The following is a 22,539-nucleotide window of genomic DNA, read 5'->3' as shown; positions in this document are numbered from 1 at the left end:
TAAAGGTTCTTAGTTTCTGTTCGATGAAGTGTGCAATTTCCAGTTAAGGTATTCTTTTGAGTTAATTGCTTTATGATTGTTTTCTTATGATGTGAACATTTACATAGCTTATGGAGAAATTTCTGTGTTTTCAGTTACAAAATGAATGTTCAGAATTATGTTATTGATATGGTATGAGAATCTTTCTTTTTCTTGAAGAAACATAACATTGATGTAAATATCATAATCATACAAAAGCCAGATATTAAAATCGAGAACCTTATTAGTTACAATTACTCCAATAAAAGTAAGAACATCTACAATATCAAATGCAAGCCCCCCCCCAATGGCATAGCGGTATGTCTGTAGACTTGCAATGCTAGAATCCGGGTTTTGATTCCCGTGGTGGGCAGAGCACGGATAGCCCATTGTGTAGCTTTGTGCTTAATTACAAACAAAATCAAATGCAGCTAATGTAAATACTTTTATATTGGAGAAACTGAAAGAGAAATAATCCTGAGACTTAAAGAACATCTTACAGGACCCTTGCATGTTTTTGAACATATCAAAGAAACAAAAACATCATTGAAAACAATGTTGACATCAACAGAAGAAAGATAGCTAAAGCACTACTGGTATTCATCAAGCTAATGCTATATAAATATCCAAGAACTCCCCTATATCTATATTAATATTTTATCCACTTCATTTTGAAAAAAAAGTTATTTAACACCACCTACAAACTTGACCTCACCATCATGAGACTGTAATGTTCTTTGAAATTCAACTGCCTTTTTCAATGTAATTTCTACCCGATACTGTAGGTCAAAACATTGAAAACAGATCTTGCTGGCTGTAAAAGTTCCTTTTATTGTATTTTTGGATTGTCATTTTTATTAAACATGTCTAATTAATCAACAGTTTTATGTTAAAAAGAATAACTGCTAAAGTGTTTAAAATAATGACCGTCAAAGATTTGCATAATTCAGCTGCAGTCCTTTTAAGTGGTTGAAATATGGTGTTCTTGTAATGCAAGCTTACTGTATGTAGCTCCTGAATAAAGTAACATCAGATGCATATTTATAATGTAGGATTTTATTTTGAATACGAAAACATTCTTCTTCTTTATAACAGATTTTTTTATACTGTGTAAATTGTTTATTTCGTTTATATGTATTACCAGAAAAATAAAAGGGTTTTTCAATCAAATATAAACCAGTAGTTACGGGGACGTCGTCAGTAAAGTATGCATATCAGTACTATAGAAGGTTCGAATCTTCAAAGGTCAAAATCCACAGTTTATTACAGCCCTAGTAAACCATGAATCAAGACTATTAGTTGAAGCTTCTAATATCTGTGATATATTTGTTGTGCGTTGTTCAGGTTCTGTATTAATTTCAATGAAATGTTTTTGTGTTTCTCGGGCACAGTGATAACCTTTCCCTCCATGTCATAGTGGTTTCTCTTCAGAATATCCTTTTTTTTTCTTGATTAGTCACTTGGATTCCTTTTTTTTTTGTGCTTACTGGGACATTGTTGCTCAGAATGTGTGTACGGAATCAAATGGAAAGATCTAAGGTTTATGTCTTGGTCCAAGAGCTTCAACCAGAATAGAGGTGTAGGCCCTAACTTGATTGTCAGATAATCAGGGAGTCATCGAAGTTAGGTTATGTTTAGTGGTGTACCAATGTAGTATATGGTGTTAAACCTAATGGTTGTCTCTGTTATCAGCAGCTGGGATTTATTGTGTAACTTTGCTAACTTAAATATTGCTATCAAATTGACTAAACCCTATGTGCACATGGTTGGTTCATTGGAATGGCCCTGGAGAATTAGTGGTTATTATAATTCCAAATTTGCTACATGTATGCTAACTTTTAGTAAACATTACAGATCTGATTTACACAAAACTTAAGTTTTTTTATTGTTTTTTTGTCAAAGTATTTTTACTAAAGAATTTTCTACGAATTTGTGATGGATAAATGTATGAGATATTCGTGTTAAGATCAAACATACTTTTTTTTTCATGTTACAGTTTTCACATCTTATTTATTTGAACTCTAGAACCCTGTAAATGAACATCAAGTTTTTTGTAAAACATTATGCCTTATCTCTACCTGATATTAATTGTAGTGAAATAATTTGTAGCCAAAAGTAAAAAATATGAATTAAAGTCACAAGAACATCTTTTTTTTCTAGAATGACTGCAGATGATAACAGACAGGTTTAACTCTCTAACCTTTTCATAAATGCTTTTGTTTAATTTTATTATGTTGCTGTTTTTCAAACTGTGTCTAACTTAAGTTAGCATAAGAAAGCAATATATCATCCAACAAAAGCATAGATCAATGTACCGTAAACAAAGTATTGAGTCACAAAATGCACGGGAAACTCACGTACATTCCTTGTGGAGAAATTTAATACTATTTTCATTTAAGTTTTTCATCTAACATAATAAGTTTCTTTTCTTTTTTTTTATCTTAGTTACTTTTATAACTAAAAAAATTTATATATATATATATAATAAAAAATATATAAACCAGACATGTAGTACTTGCATATGGTTGTTGTATTTGATCATCAATATCTTGTCAAAATTTAACCCTACTTTTTGGTATGGTTGTGTTCTTGTTTGTAGCATGTAAAATTATTATTTTTTAATTCAAATATGCAATTTATTTTTAAAAATATTGACATTCCCCCAAAAAATAGAATGTTCTAAAACTATGTAATTTAATTAATGTTCTAACTAAGCTATAACTGGGTTTAAAAAATTCCATTAATTGGTCGATGTGAACACCGCGATGGCAAACAAGGAAACTGAGGCTGAATTTTTCAAAACCTCATGTTTGAACTATTCTGGCTCCATTCAAATTAAGTTAAATGAAATTATTTGGTGAGTAGCTAATCATACTGTCTCCAGCTCAGACATTGTTTTTATAACCTCGTGGACTATTTGAGAAGTGTGGTGATTGTATTGTCAAAATAGCATGTCAATCTGCTAAGTTCATTATACAAGTTGGTCCTAAATGTGAGAATGAAATTATAGTTTCTAAATGTGTAAATAATTGTGTCAGGTAAGCTGCTTTGGGACTTCAGTGTTTCATGGTTTGTGTTTTTTTTTAAAGATTATTGGGTTTAAAAATCAATGTTTACATATTCAGAGAGTTAAATCAGTGTAGGGCAGAGGAAGGATGAATATATATATAGGTAATAAATATTCCATGGTGAATTATAGAGTTGGGTGGTTAGTAGAATTTGCTAATCACGGGGCTCAATCACTTGCATTCTACTGATCTATTATTCTCACAAGATGGCTATAAAAAAAATTATTCCATCACATGTTGACTGAAAAAAAAATCACTTAAAATAACACAACTCTGGTTTGGTTACCCATGGTGTGTAAATATCCCATTGTGTAGCTTTGTACTTGATAGCAAACAAATGCCAGTACTTAAATAATCAAAAAGAGTAGTAATAAGAAACCCTAATTTTGATTAGTTAATTGATTTCATGATATTAATCACTATTTTGATTAGCTGATTATCTTACAGGACACTAATCATTGCAATCTATGCTCATAAGTAATTGATTTTAACCAATTAACAGATATTTCTGTCGTTGAAGTTCTATGGCTCGGCTACGAATGACGGAAATATCCGTAAGTCGCACGTATATATAACTTTATGCAAATGACGATAATTACTGTTTTAATACGATTGATGGCAACTCAGTTTTATCTGTGAGTCGGCAAATGGCAGCTGAGCTGCTCCTGCAGCGGTTAATGGGTTAATTGCCTATCTTTTGTGAATTACTCTAAAAACTGGAAAAGAAATGGAATTATAAAGAAATACACAAAAAAAACCTTACACGATTGGTAATGCGTTAAAGTCTGAAGTTGTTGATTGGAATTAACATATAAAAATTACTGTCATGAAATGAATAATGCAGTTTGTCCTGCAGTGTGAAATTTAGCATATCAGTGTAAAGTAACTTCATTCCTAAACTTGTGTCTCCTGACGGGACAGCGGTAAGTCTTCGAATTTACAATGCAACAATTGGGGGGTTCGATTCCCCTCGGTGGACACAGCAGATAGCTCTATACTAAGAAAACACATAAATGATGTCTCTAATTTACCGTATTTCTGAACATGGGGCTAAAAGTTTGTTGTTAATGAAATAATAATGATAAATCTTTGTGTGTTGGTTGATCAGTTTCTTAAGTGGTGTGCTGTTGCTAGTGTAGGGCTTTTTTAGGTTGAAGTGTTGAATATAAGACAGAAAAGGTTATAACATTTCATTATATAAGTTATTATTTGGGCCTCATTTAGAGTATTTTATTCAGTCTTTGGCTTCTGACATTAAGAAGGATGTTGAATTGTTGGAAAGAGTTCAAAGAAGGGTTATTAAGGTGATACATCGAAAGGAAAGGTTAAGATCTCCGAAATTTTCTCTTGTAAAAAATAAGAGTTTAAGAATTCTGATTGAGGTGTTTAAGATTATTAAGGAAACTTGTAGTGCCAATGTGTATTTTTTTATTATTGTATTTAGTGACGAAAGCGGCAGGACAAGGAAACGTGTCAATTTTGCCAGGGTTGGAGTCATTTTTAACAAAGATGGTTTTAGTTTTCTTTGGTGGATGCATTAAATGTATGGAAGCTTAAGGAAAGGCTTGACAAATATTTAAATAATAAAGGCTGTTTTTGAGTTTTTCAATCAAGATAAGGTTTATTTAAGTAGAGAGAATGGTCTCAGTAGAGTAGTTGGCATCTTGTTGTCCTTAAATGTTAAATGGTTAGCAGTGTGTGCAACATTATATATTTCTAATTTCCAGCAGCTTCGGTTAGCACAGTTTCATTATGATTCGTCAAATCGATGGTTTGTTGTTGCTGTGTGTTTTCTGGTGGTAAGTTTGTCACTTTTACTATACTTCACGTGACAAATGGTTATCTTCTCCAGTTTTAAATGTTGTTTAGACAAAAATACAACATGATAGTACTTCTAGTATAGTTTCAGTTCCTGATGTTTCTTTCTGTGTTTGCTTCTTTTCATTCCACATTTAGATGATTCTTTTGAAGTTGCTTTGCTCATATTTTCTAGGAACGTCATCATATTTGTTTATTTATATTTTAATTGGTTTATGGTGGTGATACTTTTATTCTGTTATTCCCGATCCATAGGTTACAAACTTGATATTTTTCTTGGAGAGGGCAGTCTCACCAGTTTCTTCATATGCAATCATATTCAATACGTTTGCCTTTTTTTTTTTTTGTCACCTGATCGTTGCTGCTCATCAACATGTTCACTTTGTTAGTAAGCATCTTCAGCATGTGGCAACACTAGTTTTTTCCCTTGGTTTTAATATGCCTCCTGTAACCAGAATTCATAAGTAAATCCATTTTATTTCAATATGATTTTGAGTGAGTAGGTACTGTCATAATTAACATGTTCTGTTTTCAATGTGCCACCAAACCATTCAACCTTTTGGTGACATGGTTGACTTGAGGGTTCCTCATGTGGATTAGTCATTCAATATCCCATTCACTTCTCTTGGGACCAAAACATGCTTGTATCTCCCTTGTGCCTAGAACAGTTGCAATTTGAGCATCTTATTGGGGCTTTCCTGTTTACAAAGCAAGACTCATGTCTGTTTCTGGCATTTTCCAATTTTTCTTTACAGTTTCTGGTTTATTTTATTTTTGTTCCTTTTGTGATACTATTCATATTCTTTGAATTTAAGAGTGCATAGAATGGACTGGAAGTTTGTTTGAGACTAGTGAGATGTTTTATATATTGTGTGCTGCTCTTATTTGATAGGTATGCACATATATTTTCATCTCATTTTACCTTCAAATGTTACATTTCATTCTCTTGTCACTTGGATTACCATTCGTGATGCTTTCAATTCCTACGGCTTTTTATTATTTCTCCATAAATTTCAAGTTTACTTATTTTGTTTTATATTTATCCTGATTACTCTTTTTACAGTTTTCATTATGATGTTCAAGACTGTGTTAAAGAAGTTTTTGGAAAATTTAGCAATTTTTTCTGCGTGGCTGGTCATAACCTTTTTGCAGAGAAGGTTTGTATTTTATTCATCTTTGACTCGTTTACATTGCTTTGTTGTTATGGTTTGTTTGGCTAGGTGGTTTAATGTTGCCTGTAAATTGCTTTGTTGTTTTGTTTCTTTTGGCTAGGTTGTTTGAAGTTGTCTATATGTCTTTTGATCTCTATGTATTATAAACAGTTGAGTCAAACTGGCTATCAACAATTGTTGGTTTAGATTGGTTTCAACTGCTCTGATTACCCCATTTACACTTAATGTAAGAACTCTTGGTCTTAAGAGCTCTAAACTACCTGGGTGGCTATTTCACAGAAACTTCCATTCTCTGTTTCTGTTTTTTCTGCCATAAAAGTTATACATTGTCAACCAACTATACAACATGAACAATTCTTTATTCAACTGTGCAAATCTTTTTTTTTTCTGGTTGTTTCTAGAATGTGTTGTACTCATAATAGGGATTACCTAGCATCTATTGAGCACTACCTTTATCATTTGAGATAAGTTCAAGGCATCCCTTAGCAAAAATTAGCAGTCTAAGAGTTTTCTAGGACAGTTCTGCAATAAAAAATTAAGTATTGGAAATTATAGTAAAGTACTGAGTTCATCTTTAAAGTACCTGAACAATTTACTTCATGAACACATAAAAAAGGTTAGTGTTTACAAGTTTCATATAGCCATTAAAATTTACGTTATTCGGGTTAGTTGGAGTGTTTCAATAATATCAAGTAGGTTTGATTTAAGACTTTCACAGCATATTTCAATTCATAAAAAAAAAGACGCAGTATTTAATCATTTTTGAAACAGTGAAACTTTTCTACCTTACTTGAGTGACTGAAGTACAATTGGTGTAACTCTACATTCCAAGAGTTGTCTTATGTTCAAACTATACCGTGTGATATGTTAATGCACTAAGGCGAGTTTTATTAAATTGTTAAACATCTTTTGAGATTAATTATAATGATGACTGTTTTAGTTAAAGTTAAAGCAAATTTTATTTCAAGAGAAAAACTTTACATCATACACTCATACATACGTATATGGTTATGTATTCCTTTATTATCTCAGTCAGTATATGAATAAGCACTTGACGTATTCATTTAACCAGATTTGTTGTCTATTGGGCAAAGAAATTTGTGCAAGACTGGATTGAATACGTCTCAGTTTAGAGCATGGCAGAATCCAGGAATTTGGGATAACTGCTGTTCTTCAGAAAGTACTCTTATGTAGGATATTCAGTGACTTTTATTGGGTTAGGAGTAGGAGGTGGACATCCTTTGACCCATTTCTGTACCTTGATTTTAAAATATCTTATGATAAGGTATCACACAGGAGATTAGTCAAGAAAATTACATGAGATAGTGAAATATTATTTAATCAGGTTCTAGGATGACGGGGGGTAGAGAAAAAAGTTGTTAATAATGGAGTACGCTCAAAGTAGACATTGGTTATTAGTGCTGTGCTTCAGGTCAGTTCTTTGGCCTTTGATGTTTCTTATTTACATTAATTATATTGACAGGAGCATCATTAGTAAATTAATAAAATTTCCTAATTACATTAAACTCTTTGGTAGGTTGCATAAAAAGTTAGCAAATGGCCTTTAATTATAGTAAGTGTGTGCATCTGGGTTATAATTGGGATTTCACATTCAATATAGATGGAAACCCAGTTAATAGTATGACTAAATAAAAGGCTGTTGACAAAGTAGTGGAGTAAGATAAGTCATTTGAATCATCAACATAATCATGGGAATCCATACAGGGGGCACTTGCTCCAACCTGGAAAATTAGAAACATAGTTCTTTCTTTATCCATTCAACATATTTACATGAATTTTTTATTCAATTCACAATTCCATGGAGAACTTTGTCCAGTGAGCTGTTCTTATTCCTGTTAAAAGTTTGGAAGCAATGCGTGATGAGGCCACTGCCAAGGCAGTTATCATTCTCTGTCAGATTTTGGCCAAAAAACGATTAATTAGAAAAGTTTTTCTTGTTTCACCTGGAGCAGCCAGAAAAAATATGCTGCCACTCCCATTTAAAATAGCTTCAGTGATTTTGTCAAAGGCTTCTCTTTGGTCTGGGACCAGACATGGCTCATTCTCCTGTATGTATTCAGTAAGTTGGTCCATGTTGTATTTGGTCTCTCTCAGAATCTCATTTGATAACTTTATTATTGTCATGCTGTATCTCAGAGAGACCAAAAGTTTTGACATCAGGGCCACCCAGAGCTTTGATATTGATGTGAGCATTGAACAGTCGAGACAGTAGTGGGCCATTTTTGTTCTCTCTTGTTTCTGGAAATAAGAGGAGTCATAAAAGACAAAATCCATTTATTCAGATAGAATAGGTCGATTACTGTCTGCTCTTTATGATGATGATGATAAAATTATTAAAGTTGTCTAACATATATAAAAGCCAGTTTGTATCACATCAGGCTTGATTTCTCTTGTGACACAGTGTGAGATAACCTAGCCTGGAGCCAAATACATAAAATTTAACATGAAAGTAAAAATATTGATCCAATTTTAAACTTAAATAATAAAAATCAAACCTCTTTAATCAACAGAGACTAAATTAGAAAACTACAATTTTTTTTTCAATTTTGTAGTTATACATTTCATTTTATACTTTCAGCACATAGATTAACAACAATATTAGGTTATACTTGTATTGCTTAGCAACATAACCTAAAAGCCATTGTAGGAATGCATTGTTACCAAAATGCAATGGCTTTTTCTATATATTAGAAGTTGTTATATAAGGAACCACTTCTTTTCTATGTGGTTTTTCACTAGCTTGTCTCATTAAAAAGATGTGCATGCATGTCCTAGTCTGTCTGTGATTTCTATTTGTAATATCAGGAAATACACCATTAACTAATGTTTGTTACAATTATTGTGACAGTATAGATTCTGAAAGACCAACTTAACCACCCCATCACGATGTTGAGAAAAATTGTTCACTGATTTGGTAACTAAAATGTCATTGATAAACCAAAAATTCATACTGAATGTTATTAAGAAAAACTATAGTCATTATTAGATAGCTGAGAAAGTTTCACTGATGCAGTATAATCATTGTTTTGGAAAAAAAAATTGTCACACAAAAGTCAATTCTGCTATTGTCAAGGCAAATAATATTCACTGACTTGGCAACTAAGAAGATATTGTTGGTACACTGAAAAGTTCCTACTGATGTTGTTGATTATTCGTGACTTAATAGTACCTCAGAATTTCATTCATATATCAAAATGTTGGTAACAATATTCACACTTCTTTTATATAGGGTTTTTTCACTAGCTTGTCTCGTAAAAAGATGTGCATGCACGCACACACACGTGTGTCTATCTGACTGTGATTTCTGTTTGTAATATATGGAATCACTTCTTTTCTATGTGGTTTTTCACTAGCTTTCCTCATTAAAAAGATGTGCATGCATGCAGATAAGTAACAATACCCAGGTGCACACCCTCAGGGTCCACTTAGTATGGGTGCAAAATTTCATGTTTCTAGGTTCTTTCCTCTTGGAGTTATGGTAGTCACACACAGACTCACCCTATTATTATTATACATTTATATAAATATTTCCAAGTGGAAGCACTTTTTGATAAGACAATCTTTCCGTGCCATCAACATTTAGCCACATTGTTTGTTTTTCTCTCGGTGAGATTAATTATTTCAACATAATAAATAAATAATGTCTTAGTTTGGTTAGTTATTCCTAAAAGCAACTTTGCTCTGAAAAAGAAATGCTTTTTGAAAGAAGCAAATGTTCTGTTGTCCTGATGAAAAATTAATAAGTGGAATACCTGATACCCTTCAATACAACCCTGAGAATAACAGATATTAAAATTGCTACATTAAAATGGCAATGACACTTTTAGGTGTTCCAGGGAGAAAACTTTAACGGGTGTCTAAAAACTGAGGTTGTTCATGGAAATCCAAGAGATGTAACTTTGATAACTCTGTATGCTAGGTTTAATTATGACTTGCTTGAAAGACATTTATAATGGCATTTGATATAGATGTTGTTGAATGTGATCTTAATTTTCATTGGAGTGCATTAATCAAAATATTGAATTAAAACTCTCTGATATTTTGAACTAATAATCAATATGACATGTATTAGCCATGTGATAAATAATACAAGTCAATGCAGTGCCAGGAGTCTGACCAGCGTAGAACACAATACTTCTCGTGGCTTTATCTGACCAAGAACATCAGTAAAAGGATATTTCTGCCTGTTTAATTTGTACAACCAATAACGGCATCACAATTTTTGTAATTGGAAATGAGGGAGGTTCAAGTGAAGCTCAGTGGAGGAATTATAAACTTATGATGTGTGGAAACTACCCTGCAGGTAATAACCCACTGTATGGAAGTTTACATAGATGTGGGACCTTCATTAAGTTAGTTTTCTTAAATGAAGAGAAATTAAGTGTCAGAGATGAATCTTTTCATTAAACAAGAGATTCAAGGGATAATATTTTCAGATCTAGGAGCCAGCCCAAAAACTCGGGAGCCAGGTGTGCCTAACCTAATTTCACTACTATTGTTTGTACCAGGAAATGGGGGGGGGGGCTAGTTACAATTATTCACTTTTACAGCAACAAGTGCATGCTAGTGACCACGTGATATCAACATCCACTTATTTCCTGAACTAACTGCCTTTGGTCCTGTCTGAGTATAAACGTGTGCACTGATTGATTGAATTGAAAGAAAGAAGAAAAACAAAATGGTGCAAAATTACTAACTTGTTGCTACCGCAGTATTTCATTTATGAAAAAACGTGAAGTAGTTCTGAATCCACCATTAAAATCCTAGGAACAAAGTTGGATTTAGGACTCAAAGAACACAAAAATAGTTCTGGACTTCTAAGAGTCCAGAACTGTTCTAGATTCAAGTTCCATATAGCACAGCCCTACGCTTAAATAAAATGAGAGAAAATACAGGGCTCCATGATGAAAGTTTTAGTCGCCACGGTGACCTGGTGCCCCGTGATTTGTCGAGGCCTACCTTAAACTGAAGTGTTGTATTTTTTGTTCTGTGTGCCTCTAATAAGTCGTTTTGTATTTCTGATCATAATTCCAAAGAAGAATGTACAGAATGAACTCTTAAAATCTGAGATGATTCCCAAGTTGATTTTGTTTCAAAGTTCCATTTTGGATATACAAATGTTAATGCGTACAAGCTTCCCATGTTACATTATATAGTAACTTCCATCCATAGTTTTTACCTCTACACCACAATGATAATTCAGTCTGTAATTTTTGGCCCGTAACAAGCTGCATGTTTCAGTAATGCTTGGCCTGTACAGCAAGTCCATATTTACTAGGCTATGGTGAAATTGCATGTTTTCAAGATTTAACCATTGTTTAGGGGTATACTTTTAAGTTTCTAGATATTTCATAAATGGGTTGATAACTTCCCAGTATACCTTATTTACATTTATGAACACACAGTTTATACATGTGTATGTTTGAGCATGCATTAAGTGGTATTAAACTTTATTTTCAGAAATTGGAAATCACAGTTTAGGTATTTGCAGCCATACAGTAGTAACAAGACTATGGCTAGAGCCTCATGTTGTTGATGAAGACAGCTTGTTTATAGGTATTTCTCAACATATCATGGATCCAGTTGCCAGTTCACATACACCAGAAACTGAGTGAGTACATATACATGAAATTTAAAGTAATTATCTCGTGTTGAAAAATGCTACATAACAGAAACATAAGATCGTTCATTGTTTATGTTTGATTTTTTTTTTTCTCCATAGAAAAGTCTCAGTTCCTGAAAAAAGCAAGTTACAATTTATCATGACTTGCTAACTTTTTTTTTGTCTGTAATAAAACCATAAGATGTATAAACAGCTGTTGGAACACGGAAAGCTTTTGGGGATATATTTTCTTTCATAGTTATTCAATCTCATTACATTAGCTAGTTGATAATAACATTTTGTATTTATGTAGTGTGAAAGTACATGTGGTTTAGAAGAAAAAACATGTATAATTAGGTTTGTTCCCCAGTTACTCATTGGTAAGCTTCAGGACCTGTAATGCAAAAATTTGGGGCTTAGCCATGAGGTGGATGATGTTCAGGTAGTCCATTGTGTAGTTTTATTGTGAAAGGCTGAAGTCATACAAAGGTCTAGGTTGATAAGGATCTTATAAAAGGTGCAACAAGAAAAAGAACCTTAATAAACTTGAAAAAGTTTTAGGAATTACAATTTTGTGGATGGGAAGAGGTGTGCTCTCCTCGATACCCATCTCGCTTTCAGAGAGATGGGTATTTTGGCCAGAGTTGAGAATGATGATCTCCGTTGCTAAATTAGATAGTACCGTATAACTCACAGGGTAAAGCCTTGAGCTAAATCCGTGTTACTTGTGATTGGCTAGTGTAATCTTCTCAGCTTATTTGTGGGTATCAACCATTTTTCAGTTTGTGTAATTATCCTGTCCTTGAGCTTCGGTTTCCACATTTCCTAAAGATGATCCATATTTAAACATTTGAAGTACAAAAATATTTGTAATTTTTCTTTTTTTATGAATATATTTTGAATATGGTTCCACAAAGTAGTGAACTACAAGTTCTACAGGGATTCCACTCTGAAATGTATGTTTATCGACACTTATAATGGCATAACTTTTAAAAGATCAATCCATTACCATTCATACAATGTCAGTTCAAGATATTTAGAATCTAAATGAAATACAACCACTGCTAAAATAGGAATATCTATGCAAGGCAAAACAGCGATATTGTAACGGTGAGTGTACAATAAAGTCCATTAATAGTCCGATCATGGCTAGACAAGTATTGTGCTTACTCCCTAGTGTTCCAGTGTAACTTAAGCATAATTTATGATGGCATAAATGATGCAAGTTGACACATAAATAATACTGAACACGCAAGCAACTGAATTTTGGAATAAAGCAGACAAAAATAATTAAATTTTTGTTACTGCTTCAACTGACCTTGACATTACCTGAACCAGTAATTTTTACTATGTTTAGAAAACTAGTTTTCTGTTAGCAGATGAAAAGGAAATAACTTACAGTTATACGAGTTTCGTGTACTTGTTAACCTTTGAAAGTATTTATGCATTTTTACTTTTAAATTTATTGTGTTTACTGAGCAAGTACATAAAATAGCTTTGTGTGGAATATCCGAGCTATTGGAATTTTTGTGCTTGTTTCTTTTTAACATGAGAATTTTTTAATGGAGGGTTAAAAAATTATGTTCGTCACAAGTCAACTGTATATTCTTCCAAATTTTGATCTCATTTGCTTATAAGATTGGAAGAAGGCTAAAATAATTTAACTCTTTTTCACTACGTCCTTCACTCTGGGTTGGTCAAAGTGTGCATGTCATGACCTTTTACAGTGTTACATTCAAAATGTAATTAAACTTTATTATTAATATAAATCAACAAATTTTAATGGAAATGTAGTTTATAATTCAAATTTTTATATTTCCTAGCTTTTAACTTCTTAATTTCAAAAATAAATATTTAAAAAATATAAAATTTCATTCTCGAGTATCACATGATGCATCTAAGGTTCAGTTTCTCCAGTTCACAATTTTCTAACTTCTAAGATAAGCTGCTGAAGATTCCAACCAACTAGAAACACACTCTATACATAATTACAAGCAGGAAACTGAAATTTGAACCTCCTACCTTCATGATTTGTTAATATATCCATAAATTTGTGAAACCCACCTTATTGCTATGCTTTTCAAAATTTTTTACTAATCTATCTTACATAGCTGATGGACTTGTTTGTAACCAGTTGAAAAAGTTTCTCTTCTGTTTAAATTTTACAATTTTGTATTCAAGTTTGGTACCATAAGCCATTAATTAAGAAATATTGTTTAGTTTGTGTGTTAATTATATTTGCTGCTCAAAAACAATAACAGAATTATTTTAACCTATTTACGGCTTACTTAGAAAGCCGTATAAGTTATAGTAGTTTTAGCATAGTATAGTCTAGTGACTGATATATAATTTTTGTGTTGTAAAAAATCTTATTTGAAAGCTACATCCATTTGTTTTTGGACACCAAATATTGTGAGACTCGTCAAGGCTTAGCAAAGAAAGTCTTAAGGCTTTGCTCGAGTGTAAATGGTGCAAATATGCAGTGACTACTACACGCTCTTGTTTTTTATTTATTGTTATATATTTTTCAACAAAAGTAACTAAAATATAAAGATTATAAACTTTTCATGTAACGAAACTAGTTAACTAAATAAAAGGTCTAAAATTTCACAAGCTTGGGTGAGGTGAGAAACATGATTCTCACATCGTGTACTATATATGTTAGCTTTATGGGAAAAACAGCTAATGAGCTCCCACTGTGATTTATTGCTTTTCGTGCGAGGATTACAATTGTTCCAGTGGCTACAATATAAATCAATAAAACCGTAAAATGAAAGGAAAATAATATAAGTAACTTGAAACTTTCTGATCAATACTGTAACCAGTGCAAAAGAAAAAATGGTATTCATTTTATTTGGTGGTTTTTCAAATTTTTGTTTCACTGAATGTTGACTTTCCTACATTTAGCATTAGGGTAGAAAATAGATACATAGTTTTACTGAAAAAAAACTTTTGATATTAATATAGGAGACTCTAGAAATATGAAATGATGTTTTTTTTTATTCTTAATATATAACTCAACCTTTATGCAAACTGATTTAGTAATGGTTTTGGAAATTTACAGAGATCTTTAATACTGAAAGGTTAAATGTCTACTCTTTTTTTTTTTGGAAAAATGTTGAGGCTGTGTTTTAATGTCCACAAAAAGAATGGAATATCATATTGAGTTGAATGAAAATTAGACAAAATTTCTGTAATTTTGTTAACACTTGCAGAGTTAAAACTTTTCAAAGTATTCACTGTTAAAGTTGATCTGTTGTTGGCATGGTACCTACCTAACTGATTAACGGAAGTCTTTGTAGCAACTTTGATGCTTTGAAAATCCACTTAGAGCTTGTGGTTTTGTTGTTGGCAAAAAGTAAGATCAGATCCATCTTGATGGTGCTGTAGTTTTCGGAATCTTCAGTCAAGCACATTATAACAGTTCAGGAATCTGAAGAAAAACTTCATTTGAGGCAACTTATTAATCAGTGCATTGGTTCGTAGACTATAGATAAATTTCTAAGATAAAGAAATGTCTGTACTCTTCTAAGTATTTCAACCAATTTCCTTCTGAGGCATTCTAACCAAATCTTATAATAGAGGTGAACCTATTTATATCCTAGACTTTTCTGTGCAACAACTTACAGTTAATACACTCCTCTCATTGGGTGCCATTTCTGCTTGTATATATAACTATTCAATCACAATAGAGTTTAATTTATACTCTTTTTGTGTGTTATCAATCTACTACACTGTGTGCCTGAGCTATTATGTAGGGATGATGCAAATACCATCACTTCATTTAGTTCCTATTTGAAGAAGTTTTTTTATTTACTTTATCTTGTGTCCAAGAGGACTCTAGGGAATTTCTAAACTTGTGAAGATGACAAGTAATTCTTGTAAAGACAGGAAGGAACTGACTCACCTTTGAGAAACCTGAGGGTGGATTTATCAACTCTATCATTTTATAGAACCTTATTTTGCCAAGAATGCATCTTTTTTTTTTAAGCCTTACTTTCTGAGTTAACGAAACTACAGAAAGTTAACAAACACCAATAAAACTACATTTTGTTAGAGCTATTCAGGTGGCAATCCTACCCTAGGGTATTAAAGATAACTGTCTTTCTTACAGGCATGTGGTTGTTGAGTGCCGAATGGCAAACTTGCATTTTGTCAGCCAACACCACAAGGAAAACTTGGTAGTTCTCATTAGAAACAAAACTGAAACCTAATATGAAATAAACACTACTGTCTGAAACTTTTGTGCAATTATATTGTACTTGAAAGAGTAAGTGATGAATATGAGTGATTCATGAAAGTGAGAATGAGTGACTAATGACAAAAGGAAAACAATTTTGGATTATGTGTGAAGGATTTCTGGTTGGATTTTGATCAGTTAGTGAGAAGTGTGATATATGTTGTATTTATGCTGTTAGATACTAGTTAGTTTTTTATTGTGTAGCCAGTTATCATATAATTAAGTGTGAATGTAATATCTAAGACTCCTCAAAGCAAGAGGAATTTGATTTTGAAAGTTTGTGTATTTTTAGTTCAAAGTTATCCTCTGTATATTCAATTAAACACATTTTGTGTTTATTGGTAGTAACCACTGATAAGCTTGGTGATTTAATCAGTATAATTAACTATGAGCTGTGATTACATTAATTAGTGTTTTTGATTATTCCAACAATCGATTAATCAAACTTTGGGTTTTTGGTTATTTCAAATATCCAAGCATTTTAAATACTGCTATTTGTTGTTAAATACCAACCTACATAATGAGAGGGTTAGGGAGTGATTCCTGTTTCCAGTTGCCACTAAATTTAGTATTCCTTTCTTATTACAAAGTTATTTTGAAGTGCCGGCTAGAGGGAAGGCAAGTGGCTGGTAAGACCACTACCAAATCTCTGGCTACTTGAGTATTAAATAAAATGTAAACTTACTATTTTTTTTACACTGTGTTATGTTTCTTATTCATAACTGTGTAGCTGTTTTCTTTAATGCTGTATAGGCAGTTGGGGTTTGGGGGCTAGAGGGTCCATATCCATTTTTGTTCTAGAAATTTATAACTGCGTTCTTTTTTGTTGTATAAATAGGAGCAGTTTTAGGGAAAAGTTCAGAGTGTAAACCCCTAAACATTTTCTTTCAGTAATTAATGATTATATTAATTAACATTATATAACCAGGCATAGAGTTAGCGGAAAGATCTGAAGGGGTTGAAACTCCCACTCCCTTCCCCTGTTTTTTCTTCAATCTATTTCTGTTTTACTTAATGTTGTATAAGTAAGCACAGATTGAGGGGGGGAGAGCTGAACCCCCTCTCTATTTTTATCATAAATTGATATAAAATAGCCAATAGTATCAAAGAAAAATGACAGATGTCAGTGTTTTTATTTCATTAGTCTTTTAATTACTGTAAAAGCTTTTTCTTCTTTTTTTCAATTTTGCTGGAATCTACAGCAATTCTCAGCCAATAAATGATTATTTTTAAACAAATACAATAATGTAAACATCAGTTAAACATTGCCATGGTAAATTTTCGTGCCTTGTTTTTTTCTTTCTTCCAGACACTAACAATTTTCATCAAAGCTATTAATTCTTAAGACACCTGCAGCTTTTACAAAATATACTTGTTTAAAAATTGATTTTTCATTGTTTGGAAGCTGTAATGTTTGCAAGGAAGTCATTTTCATATTGTTGGTGTTCAAAATAAGCAAATATGCAAGTGCTATGACTACATAAATGACAACATAAGAAAAGTGAAAACAGGTGTATTGTTTACAAATGGTAATATGTGTGTAGACTTTATCATTTTTTTAAATATAATTATAACTATTTGATTTTAATAAAATTTGAATTTTTTGCCTTTAACTGTTTTTATCTTCATATAAATCACATTACTAGAAATAAGAATATCTTTGGGTTATAGCCTAACTGAGTTACTCATGATGATTTTGTAGGTTTTCAACTAGATTTTATTATTAAAGTTACTAGTATTACTTAGTTATAAGTAAAAATAAAAATAGATAAACAAGTTTCTCAGTAGTGCTAGTAGGAGTCTAGTTGACAGAAAAATAGTTTTATATGAATGCTTTTTTATTAAATTTCATAGCATAAGAAATAAAAAATACTTTTTTATACTTGAGATGTGACCATTCTTTGTAATATTCTTACATATAGTGCTTGCTTTTATAAACACCCACCAGAGGAATATCCAGTTAACAAAAAGCATGTAGTTTGGATTTAACAAAACTTTTATTACAAGGTATATTAGATTTTTACCATGAATCAGAAATAGAAATATAACTATATTGCCAAACAAAAACGATAGCGGGTTTTCTTTTATTTTAATAGAAGTACAGAAAAACTTTCCCATTTCTGCAAAAAACAAACAAAAAAAACATTTATTTGTCAGTTGTTACAAATTCTACTGATGTTGAATGAAAGGAATCTTTATATATTCATAATAATTAATAATCGTTAAATAGCACAATTGTAGAATATGTCAGCCCACTCCCCATTTTCTTTGCACGGAGATTTGTTACAAGGTTTACATCGATGAGGAAATATAAGTGAATACAACTTAAACATTTTGCAGTTGACTTAAGGTCCTTAGGCCAGCATTTCACTTTTTGTAGTCTGACAAGTTGGTGATTCATTTGAAGACAAGACACATGCCAGTATAATATATACATTTGGGATAGCCAGATATGTGGAACACACAAAAAAATGAAGATTGCCAAAATCCAATCCTGATATAGGCCAATCTCGGGTGTATCGGCACCGATCCAATATTTCACTGAGGTCATAAGCTTACCACCATGTGATTGTTGTGGTGGTGTAATACGTGTTAGTGTTTTGTTCACGGTTTTTCCCGAGAATTCATTTGTAATTTAAATAGATGTTTTTATTTATCAGTACACTGTGACACCAACAGCAGAAATATTTGTCAATAGGAGAGATTTACTTTTTGTAACACCAAACCTTAACCACAATAAGGGTTAAAGTTGAACCTAGTAATAGTTCTGAATACCAGAAATAAAGGCACTTTTTGAGTGATGCTAGGATATTTAATGGTAAATAAAAGTATCTTGAAAATATATTTATCTTTGTAAAAAAAATTAAGAAGCAGTTAATATATATATTGGTGCATGATCGGAACTGATGATCACTAATATGTCTTTTTGTTTGTCCGTGATTGACCTCATATTGGGATACATTGTGCTCTGTTCATCGTGAAGACACCTGAATGTATTACGTATTTTCATAGGTAAACAAACCTACCAACCCTGATCTTAAAATTCAGATTGTAAAATCGTTGGGGAATTTTTTGGATCTGTATCGGTAGCCGATACGGAGATTGGTCACGGACATAGTTTAGTCTAAAGGCCTGTATCCTTGCGTGTAGATAATAAGGTCCTCATTCAATGCAATTCCATGTAATTCATAATAAATGTGTATTATTTGAATTTATCAAGTAAGTAATGATCATGCTTAGTAAAGTATATACATACATCTTATATTAAATACAATTTATCACGCAGCAACATCTATGGGGTTTTGTTTGTCACACACATTACAAACATCTGTTCTCCATAAGTTGAAGTTACAGATTGCCTAAGCATACAAATACAAAGCTCGGCTATCTCAAAGGGTGAGGGTCTGAACCTGCACAATTTCACAAAGACAAGCATAGGTAATGTGTGGCAAAAATCATTACTTTCACTAATTGTGGAATCAAAGTGGCAGACTCACCGTATGCCAATCCATTAAAATTACAAAAACCAAGAAAGAGACCACAAGATATGAAGATGAAGGCCCTAAGATGGTACCACAAATGATGTTGCTGACCACATTGTACAGTGTAAACCCTGTTTCCATAGCAACTTGTGAATAGTCGTTTTCTTAGTTGAGACACCTGAAGTCATATTTACGTTAGAACAACGGCACAGAAAAGTCTGAACCATCTTTTGCTGTTGTCGAAGTACAAGAAAGAAGTATACAGGTTTGATATCTTGGGTTTAGTAAGATTGTTTGTTTCTGTCGATTGTCCAAATCTACGACATAACACTAAAGTATCAACCATGATATCATGAGAGTTCTGCTAGCGAATGACCAACACAACTTGCTGAAAGCTTCAGTCTAGCATGGTTTCTGTTTGCCCTTCAGAACCATGAAAACAGATCTACACACATTGGTGTTGTAGATCTGAAGAATGTATCTTTTGTAGTAAAATGTCATAAAAATATGTAAGGCTCTATTGATGCCAGTATAACTGTAGGTTACCTAGTTGCTCAGTCATAATTTTTCTCACATTTGTAAGTCTGTGTGAAAATAAAAAAACTAAGAAATTAAGATAAGTTCACTTAATGAATTAGGAAACACACAAGGACTTGCTATTTACTTACTTGATTTTCTGGTAAAAAAAAAAAGCAATCTAATTACATCAGTATCTCAATTACACAGACAAACGATAAATGATTCATTATTACTGATAAATTACTTGTTTCCCATTCATTCACCCTGTTAGGGATGGCTCAGTCAACATTTTCACCATATTGTACAGCAGACAGAAAAGGTGCTTTTAAAAACCACAAAAAGTGTTGCTTATGTTGCCTTCAACTTTCCAGTGGATGTGCTCTACTGGACTCTTACTTCAAATACCAAATTTCAAGGCAGTTTATTAAGAAATACCTGAGATATAACATCTTCAATTTTGATTGAGTTTCTTCTTCCTCGTGTTTTTTTTTCTTTGCACCAAAAGTACGAAAACTTTATTTGATAGAAAAACATACTTTCATGGATGTTTTTTCAAATTTGGTACATTGATAGATCATTTCAATTTACAATTAGGAGTCTCATTTTGTGTAAATATAAGCCACATGTGCAAAGTTATTCAACAAAAACCACTCAAATTTCACAAATCTTTGCTCATGCATACGCATAGAGTCATGTGAGCCATTGGTCTAACATTTTTACAACTTCACCTAAGAGTAAAAGTGGACCATTTTTAGTTTTTTGTCATTCTGAGTTAAGGTGGCTGACTTAGAGCGGCAAAACTATAGGACGTGCAGATACATAGTATTGGTTAGGCCAAACAAAGTAGATTATCAGTTTCTAGCTCGAGTTTTCAAAAGAATCATACAGGTGGACATTTATTATTGATTATCCGTTGCCAACTTTTCACCACAAATTTATTACATTTTATGAAATTATCTTAATTAAAAAGCATTTAGTGTCACATGATATTAGCTTAAGCAATTAGCATAAATAATGATGCTTGATACAGCTGTACCGATTACATGGGGGGTAATGACAAGAAACTATTAATCTAAATTCCGTGGCATTAGCATAAAGAAAGCTATTAACACTGTTTGAGAGGAAAAACTACCACCATATGTTTTAAAGAATTTGGTTGGTTCTGTAAAGTAAAGGTCTGTTCCAAATAATTGGGTTGCAATCCTAAAGCTAGTGTTAGCTGCTATCAAATGTCACTCTCTTATTTGGTGTGTATTGACAAAAAGCCATGATATCTAATCAAAAACACCTTAAATGTGAAAAGAAAGGTGCAGCCAAAAAAGTATTGACCGTGCGACTTAACAGAATGAAATCAAAATTGGTGGCCAAACTGGTAGCTACAGTTATAGCATTGATAAGAATTTTATAGCAAATATTCATTTATTAGTTAGCTAAGCCACATATTTTGTTTTACCCACCATCTTGCCCAAAGTTGAATAGCTGTGTTGATTTCAGAATACTTCAAAAATCTTTTATGGTAATTAATTGTGCAAACAAACAAAAACACTGACATGTAATGTTTGTTTTTGATACTATATGGTAGTGTAGGGACATCTTACTGTTTTTTATTTATTTCTAGAAAAAAATAGGGGTGTTCAATTGCCCCTCCCTCCTCAAACCTTCACCTGTCTATACGACATTAAATAATAGTTATTAATATCTGAAAGAAGTGGTTGAGGGCATTTGAACCCCATCTACCATGATTCTTGACTGCTATTACAACATTAAATAATAGTTATTAATTTCTGAAAGAAATGGGCGGCCTCCCTAGACTCCTCCTAGATCCATGCCTGGTTATACAGCATTAAATAATACAGTTAGTAAATTATGAGAGATAAGAATGAATGGAGAGAGAGGTCAAACTCCCCTAGATACAACTTTAAAAAATAGTTACCCAACTTTGAATTAGAAACATAAGATAATATTAAAAGAATAAATTTACACTTTATTTAACACTTAAGTATGTATAGAGAGTAGGCTGTGGGTGCTAACAACCAGTTTTCTTCCCTCTAGTTAGCAGTTCAAAATTATGTAGTTTTTTGTGCGTAACAAGAAACAAACATAACGACAATATTTCAATTACTTGCTGGGAATAATCGAGAACAGTGAATAATCAGAAACTAATTGTAATTAGTTAATTATCTTTGTGACAATCAATTTAATCGTAATTCAAATATAAAACAGGAAACACTAATTTTGATTAGTTAATTATTTGCCCAACTGTAATTAGCATTTATGATGTATATATATATATATAAGAAATAATTTTTGTTTTTAAGTTAAAGAATTAATATTCTCTTAGCTAAAAATTTTGATGATAATCATATTTGTATTGTTAGTTATGAATTTAAATGTTCAGACTGTTCGAGCTACATAGAAGAAACAATGGGAAAATATATCAAGGATAACAACCAGAAAATGTTATCACAAAGTCGTATTTTTAATACAATCAAAATACTAGCCATAATATCCTAACCATTTTGCCAAATGTTTAAACAACTCTATTCGATTATGTACCAATTGCCCAGTGTTGGCTAAAAATACAAAGAATTAAATTGTG

The 22,539-nt window shown here is 32.1% G+C and overlaps 1 protein-coding gene across 3 annotated transcripts in view; it reads left to right on the top strand.

Annotated features, from left to right (window-relative positions):
- LOC106461258 (sentrin-specific protease 6-like) overlaps nt 1-22,539 on the top strand; it is a 64,518-nt gene that overhangs the window by 2,973 nt on the left and 39,006 nt on the right. For 2 of the 3 annotated variants that reach the window (XM_022388119.1, XM_013921065.2), the window contains exon 2: nt 11,558-11,708. The exons of the other annotated variant lie outside the window; for it this stretch is intronic. In XM_022388119.1, coding sequence (XP_022243827.1) covers nt 11,671-11,708 — 38 coding nt within the window. In that variant the 5' untranslated portion in view covers nt 11,558-11,670. The remainder of the gene's footprint in view (nt 1-11,557; nt 11,709-22,539) is intronic. 3 annotated transcript variants of the gene reach the window in all.

The sequence above is a fragment of the Limulus polyphemus genome, unplaced genomic scaffold (genome assembly GCF_000517525.1).
Source record: "Limulus polyphemus unplaced genomic scaffold, Limulus_polyphemus-2.1.2 Scaffold922, whole genome shotgun sequence".
In the NCBI taxonomy this organism is placed as follows: domain Eukaryota; kingdom Metazoa; phylum Arthropoda; class Merostomata; order Xiphosura; family Limulidae; genus Limulus; species Limulus polyphemus.
This window is presented reverse-complemented; position numbering and strand designations above follow the sequence as displayed.